The 7,853-nt window shown below is 40.2% G+C and overlaps 1 protein-coding gene across 1 annotated transcript; it reads right to left on the bottom strand.

Moving 5' to 3' along the window:
- Nucleotides 1–761: 761 nt before the first annotated feature.
- On the bottom strand, nt 762–6,977 carry LOC104948802 (kidney mitochondrial carrier protein 1-like; the record flags this gene model as incomplete). Its single annotated transcript, XM_010775026.1, has 4 exons — nt 762–886; nt 2,099–2,194; nt 2,749–2,834; nt 6,860–6,977. Coding segments are annotated over 4 exons (425 nt in total), but the record flags the coding sequence as incomplete, so codon positions are not given.
- Nucleotides 6,978–7,853: the final 876 nt, after the last annotated feature.

The following is a 7,853-nucleotide window of genomic DNA, read 5'->3' as shown; positions in this document are numbered from 1 at the left end:
ATATATTTGACCGTGTTTCAAAATGATGCCGAAGTAACAACATACTGATACCGGTTAGTAAAAACCATGAATTAATGCTTTGACAAGTCTGCAGACAGACAGCAGGCGAAACAACCTTTTAAAATGTGTGTTTTCTGAATGGAGATCGGCTAAGCTAACGCAGTATATGCTCCGACCGTCCTCACTCACAACAACGGCCTACAGACATAAACAAACCAGCGACTGTATTCTCCATGACACAGACAGTCTGTGGTTTGTACTTGTTTCACTTCTGTCTAGTTTCTGAACAGATATGAGGAGCTGTGAGCTCTGAGGGCTAACAGCTAACGGCTGATGTTGGTTTGGTGTTTCACATTGAAGATGACGTCACGGCTCCGCCTACACTGCGTTACTATAGTTACTACCCCAGTTCCTAAACTGTGATGGAAACGCAGCAGAAAGTGAGCCTGGTCTAACGAGGCCTAACGATACCGTACTAAGCCGCGCGAGGCCCTGCAGTGGAAATGCGCCATTATTAAAACACATGAATACCACTGTGTAATTTATGTTTACATTTATATTTAAGAAGTACAATATAAGACAAGCACACGTTTCATTTATGGGCCATATTCCATTTTTTGAATTAACTGAGGGCCGATTCAAAATGGTCCGCATTTGTAGTTTGGAAACCCCTGTTCTATATGATACGGATTATTATTGCAATATCTGTGTGATTATAAAGGGTTGCCATCCCTGAGCTGTTAAACAATTAATAAACGTACATGAAGTGTGTCAGAATGGTGTCTCCCATGGCGCCAGACTTGAGGAGGTGCTTCTTCGTGATGTCGTACACAGGAAGCTCCACCCCGACCACGATGGCCGCTCGCTGCGCCGTGGGGATGACACCCTGAGGGGGAGGAGAGGCGACACAGGAAATAAATCTTACTGTCACACAATTAAACAACGTATAAGATCATTTTGGAGAATTCAATTGATATAAGATAAGAAGTACTTTATTGATCACAATTTTTTTAATGTTTGCGTTGCAGAAATATAAAAAGACATGGCATTGAACATTAGAGACATTAAAAGACTAGAAATAAGTAATCAGCAGCGAACAACTTCAACACGTGTATTTCAGTTTAATCACGGCATTCATTTTGTTATTCTACAGTACTGTTGTTTTATAGTTATTTGTTAATTTAATTAACCCAATTTGTGTTCTTTGAAATTGAAAAGGATATTGCATTGTCTTTGTTACTTTCGTTGCAGAGAAAAAGTCATATCTACATAAAGACGGAGAAAGTAAACGATAACGTTTATGGTTAAGTGTTAGCACCCCCCGAAGAGGCACAAGCTCTTACGTTGATATTGGAGATTTCAATAAATAAAATCAAAAAACCAATAACGAAATTGAAACCCGAATAGTAGGCCAACGACCGAATATTCAGATATTGGGGTACAGCCGTAGTGTGATTTGAAGTCCAGTGATCAAGAGTAAGTTTGTTAAAATGTACCTAAAGTTTGGGTATTTCTTACAACAGAACAGATCTTTTGGCGACTGGGGGGGCAATGAAAACACGTTGTGAACATTACCATATATTTTCAATTGAAATGTATTTCTCGCAAAGAATGAATGGACCTTAATCTTGGAAAACAGAAAGCCTGCATCAATTAGTCATAGAAAAAAAATCTCCTATTGTTTTTTCCATGTAAAATATTATAAAAAGTGTTTTCAGCATCAGAAATGTGGATCTCTCTCTCTCTCACTCACTCACACTCACACTCTCTCACTCTCACTCACTCACTCTCTCTCACTCACTCACTCACTCACACTCTCTCACTCTCTCACTCTCTCTCTCTCACTCTCTCACTCTCTCACTCTCTCTCCACTCACTCACACTCTCTCACTCTCTCACTCTCTCTCTCTCACTCTCTCACTCTCTCACTCACTCACTCACTCACTCACACTCTCTCACTCTCTCACTCTCTCTCTCTCACTCACACTCTCTCTCTCTCACTATCACTCACTCACTCACTCACTCTCTCACTCACTCACTCACTCTCTCACTCTCTCCTCTCACTCTCTCTCTCTCCTCTCTCTCTCACTCTCACTCACTCTCCACAGGCCTCTGGTGCCCTCTGTCTGGTAGATGTTCATGAAGTTGGACATCATGCTGCCCTGGAGCAGACTGCCCTGCGCCTGCATCCTGATCTGGAACAAAAACAGACAAACAAAAACATATGTTTACACCATCACTTACAACCCAGCACTTCCCTCAGTGGTTTAAGGAGTATGACGGTAGATAGCAGTAGGGAGGAGGCCATTGGATCATTTTAATTAATTGAAATATTTTAGACATTAAGTAGATGAAAAAACCTTCTTGGTTCTTTGTTTTAAATCTTACAAGAGTTTAGGTTTCGTTTCAACATCGATGGGACACAAATGAAGTGGTGGTTTTATTTATTTGTATCCACCAATGTGTGTTGAAATATTCTTTATTTATGTAAAAGGATATCATAAAGTTCAGGCAGCAGTTGACATTCAAAATAAAAATATATAATGGAGTACATGTAATAACTCTGCATCATGGTGCAGTTAACTCGGCAACTTTCTGATCTGTTTTTTGCAATGAAATCAATTTGAGTGATATTTTGTTCATACCGCTGCAGTAAAGTAATCATACAAATGATGAGGCGAACAGTTGAACACTTTGCTTTTTGGAGTGAACAAAGCAAAAAACGTGTCCAAAAAATGTTGTTAATCACCTTGAGGACGTCAGTGGGGTTTGCCAGAGACGAGGACAGCACTCCGGACACGACGCCGCAGAAAACGTTGATGATCATCGTCTCATCTGGCAGGACAGAGACAAGAAATGATATTCATTTACACAGAAACCCAAATATCTGAGCGGACGCTGCCCATTTTTTGTGGCGTTAGATTCCAACACAACCACACGGCAAACCTAAACCTGCATCAAAACAAACATTCAAACCAGCGAGGAAGAGGGGGAAGGTAAACATGAAACAGAAACAAAAGAAGGGCTTTGTTTTTTAACAAGACAAACACATTAAAAAAGGTGAAGTAATGTAAAACACTCTACTTCCCAATTCCCCTTAAATCAACCCTACTTTTCACAGAACATTACGATTCATTATTGTTCAATGAGTTCACTGAAAGCACATTTTGCTCCGGTTCATTGGTGCAGATATTTGAAAAAGCTGAATGAGCAGGAGGACAAATGTATAATAAAATCAATACAGGTTTAACATTAATTCTAACGGTGCTATAACGGTCTGCTTGCATTGACAAGATGTGCTATTCACGCGGCACACCTGATGGCGGGTGTTATCAAAGATATTCCATAATCGGTTTTCTTCATATCTTTAATGTATTTTTCATTGTTTGTTCAGTAGCCTACTAAAAGGTCCAAGAAGTCCCACAATTGAATTTAATATTCATTTGACATGTTAACTATATCGTAAAGCGCTTCATGGGAGTAATTGTGGGATGATACATTTTCAAAGTATCACGATATGCATCGGTTGAGTATCGGTATCGTTCAGTGGTATCGGTATCGTAAAAAAGTCAACGATATGCATCCCTAAAGGTGAGTTCCTTTTTATTTCCTGCTTCTTCACACACATACTCTCCAGTACAGGTTAGCTCTGAGTGTTAGCGATGCTAATGTAAACACCGACCATATTACGTCCAAAACAGTCGGGCGTTGTTTCTGATAGCAACGTTTCTGATCGGGCCGTGGGTCCACATTTCAGATATTACATCATATCGGACGCAAATCTGGATCAGCTCCGTTGTTCCCCCGTTTTTAGAGATTTGGGTACGGAGGAAAAGAGAGAGGGTTTTATTTTCTGACGCTGCGTGAGTTCCCCGACACACCGGGGACACATGGTTATGTAGAAAAGACATCAAAAAGTGCATTTTGCATGATAGGTCCCCTTTAAGAGTGTTACTGGTAAAAGGAGTGGTTATTATTTTATTCTCATACCTTCATCTACTCTATTATTAATTGTATCTGTCTGATGTACTCTAATTGGTCATCAAATATTGAAAGGAGCAGAGGGCAAAGTGGAAGGAAGAGGGGTGGGGGGGTTAGGATAGAGACAGTGAAAAGAGGAGTCGTATAAAGAAGGAACGAGTCAATGGGAAATGACAAATAAATAAAGCAGACGGAGGTCACATAGGAAGAGACGGAGCCTTAGTCCCGACTTCCTGTCAGTCTCAACGGCGCCGGACAACCTTTGATAAATGTATCGCTCTGCACAGAGGATGAGGTCAGAGCAACTCAACTGAGCCTGCTATTGTTTACAATGTGTCCTTATTGTGCTGTTAGGGTTGTTATGGGACAAGTAAGTCAGGCTTCCCACAGGTTTCACCAACTCAAATGTAAGACTTTTTAAGACCACTTTGAATAGAATTAAAGACCTATTTCACGGCAAGAAAGTACGAAGGAGAATTGCAATGAAAGAAGAAGGACGTCCCATAATGACTTACAAAGTAACTGTATTCACGTTCAATATAAGACTTTGACTGAACATAACAGAACTGCCTAACCGTGTGTGTGTGTGTGTGTGTGTGTGTGTGTGTGTGTGTGTGTGTGTGTGTGTGTGTGTGTGTGTGTGTGTGTGTGTGAAGAGCTACCTTCTGGGGGGAACTGAAAGGCTATTATCGTTCTGGTTACTTTGCAGCCCGGACATTTCCCCCAAAACACATTTAGACGTGATGGAAAGAAGTACCTTTCAAATCCCATCTTTTTTAAGATCTCCTAAATCACCACAGGCCTTTCTTATATTTTGGATCAAATGTAAGACCCCGTGGGAACCCTGGTAAGTGCCTGATTTACTGCACTTAAGAAACGAGCAATTCTTATACTTTTGTATTCTTCAGATTTATTGGACAATTTTGCAAATGTCTGCACAATGCTACAACTTCTAAAACGGCACAGCTATCCTATTTCAAATTTAGATATTTTATTTTTGTATATTTAAATGTCTTGTGTTTATTAATGAAATTAAATGGCAATAAATCTAATTCTGTTTAAAACTCTGCTGATTATGAAGCTGTTATTCAAGGAAACCCAAAACTCCACAGTAAAGATTCTTCATATATAGGGCTGTAACTAATCATACTGATCTTCTCCCTCAAGTGAAGCATATTTCATTTGTATAAGTCCATATCTTCCACATGTTCCCTTTCCTGTAACCACATTTTAAATCATGTGTAGTGTAAATAAAGTTAAATCACATCTAGAGTATATTTTGACCTACATCAAAAAAGGTAGTGCCACAGACGATGCTCCGTGTAGCTCTGTAAAACACAATTTAAAAAAACAACATGTCCCATTGGCCAATATTCTTTGTTTATCGTTTTTGCTGGAAAATCCTATAATTTATTTAATATACAATAACTTTTCAACAGCGACTGATTTAAAGCTTCTAGCTGAACAGAAACCACGTTGACGCTTTGTTTAATTTAATATATTGAATTGTGCGTTCCATATGAGATGGATGTTGGACAGGAGGGGGGGGAAGCACTTACAGCTGCTGTACGCCCCCCCCCTGCTTCTCTTTCTGTCTCCACCCTTCCCTCTCCATCACTCCCCTCCTTACTGGAAGCTCTTTGTCTCTTATTTAGCTTGCAAATGAGTGCCGGCAGGTTAACACACCCAGTCTGTGCACAGCGCTTCAACACAGGTCGTCACGACACATAAAACCCTTTGTTGTTAGTGGATGAGTAGCGTGCAGCTTTAAGGCACAGACAGTATGACTGCTGCAGGGGACATGACGCGTTTTGAAAGCTGACCCTAAAGTTAGCATCGCACTGCTCTACAAAAAGTCAATAGGATTTTTTGATTATAAAACAATAAGCTCGGTGGAAAACCAAAGTGTATGTTACAGATTTTCTTTATAAATGAACCAGACAATTTGGAACATATCTGCAAAATCAGGGTATACGCAGGAATCCTGAAGTCACATGTAAAACCTTTTAAGACCTTTTCTAAGACCCTCTCCATACATTTTAAGACCTCATCGCCACTTTGAGTTTTAACCGGTTACCTTGGCGACACACTTTACCTCACATTGACTATATACAGTATGGATTGTCCTTCCTCCTTATCTTCCAACCATTTCGACGCAAACTTGCATTTCTCCATAACGATGTTGCTTAGCAACCGGAGTAAACGGAGCTTCGCACGCCATCAAGCAGTGAGCGTGAGATGTCCTGTTCAGATGACGTCAAATCCAACGGGATGCCATAAATAAACTACGAACACCCACGCAATGATTACATTCAGGCAGACTGTAGAATACAACCTCTTTGGACCATTTATATACTTATTGAAAACAAGCTACAAAATGTCAACTTTTAATACTTTTTAAGACCCCGTGGATACCCTGTAAAATAAAATCTATTCTGCCTAAAAAATACTGAGAAAACGAGTGGCAATTAGGTTTATATCAGGGGGGTCCAAACTTCTTTCACCGAGGGCCACATACAGAAAATTATACAAAGGGCTGGGTCAAACAAGCTACAAAATGTAATACTTTGGAAAATGCAGTTTAATACTTTTTAAGACCCCGCGGACCCCCTGAAAATGCTTCAAGTTCTAAAACGGCACAGCTTTACCACTTTTAATTAAGATGTTCTGCACATATGATTACACAATAATTACTCTAATATTTCTTATGTATTTGGGATGTTAAGAGCATTCCATGGAATATAACAAAAAGAGTTTCTGAAATAAATGACCCCACCTTTAAAGATAATACAAAAATATACATTAAAATGTTTTAGCCTTATGAGAAAAGATTGTAAGAGAGTTTTGTAAGGAAGCTAGAAGAGGCAGGAAACCCTCACCTTCAGGATGAGTGACAAACAGCCTCTTCAGAGAGTTGTAGGTCCCTATCTTGATTGTCCCGTAAGAGGCTTGTCTCAACAGAGCTGGAGAAATCCTGCAAAGATGAGAGGTGAAACATGTTCATCTCTCTTTACCCTGGAGGCCAACTAAAGACAAGTGCAGAAGAACAGGCAGTGCGCGCGCGCGCGCACACACACACACACACACACACACACACACACACACACACACACACACACACACACACACACACACACACACACACACACACACACACACACACACACACACACACACACACACGGGTGTTATATATTATCAATTTGCATGGCGTGTTCTCCAGCACCTGTCCGGTAGTCAGTTTGTGGAGAATATTCAACAGTAACAATAACTTGAACTCTTGAGTTCTAAAGCTTCACATGGACATCTAGTGGGAGGAGGCTGCTCATTGTCATCAATGTTTGGAATCTCCATTAGTTTATGAAAAAAATACTGATGTAAGGCTTTGAGGTAACTACTATATCCAAGGTCAAAAAAACATAAACGCTTAAACATCCAATAATTTATTAACCAGACCAAATGTCTAAAAGCATTGCAGTAATGTTCATTCCACTCAAAAACAAATACAGCAAACCTAAAACAATATAAATGTTTTCCTGAGGGTGGTGCTTAAGGCTGGAGCCACACGAGGACGATAACGCAAACGGACCAAAATCAATATGAAAAATGTCTTCCGTCCACATGCAATAAGCACCAGAAACGTGTCAGTTCACACGAGACCGCTCGAAAGCGCTGGAGACGCTGTAGTACATATTATGCCGGTAGTCCACCAGCAGATGAAAAACACCCATTTCTCCGCCTCTTCCAAGGGACGAGGGAACCGTGCGGCAGGGTTTCAATTTTATTTCGCCGGTCAACATGTCGGTTAGTTTAAATCTTCCAGACAAAATTTGAAAAGTTCCGGTCAAAGGTCTTCTTTGTTATTTATTGAGC

This window comes from Notothenia coriiceps, unplaced genomic scaffold (assembly GCF_000735185.1).
Source record: "Notothenia coriiceps isolate Sejong01 unplaced genomic scaffold, NC01 NC01_scaffold00015152, whole genome shotgun sequence".
Classification (NCBI taxonomy): domain Eukaryota; kingdom Metazoa; phylum Chordata; class Actinopteri; order Perciformes; family Nototheniidae; genus Notothenia; species Notothenia coriiceps.
This window is presented reverse-complemented; position numbering and strand designations above follow the sequence as displayed.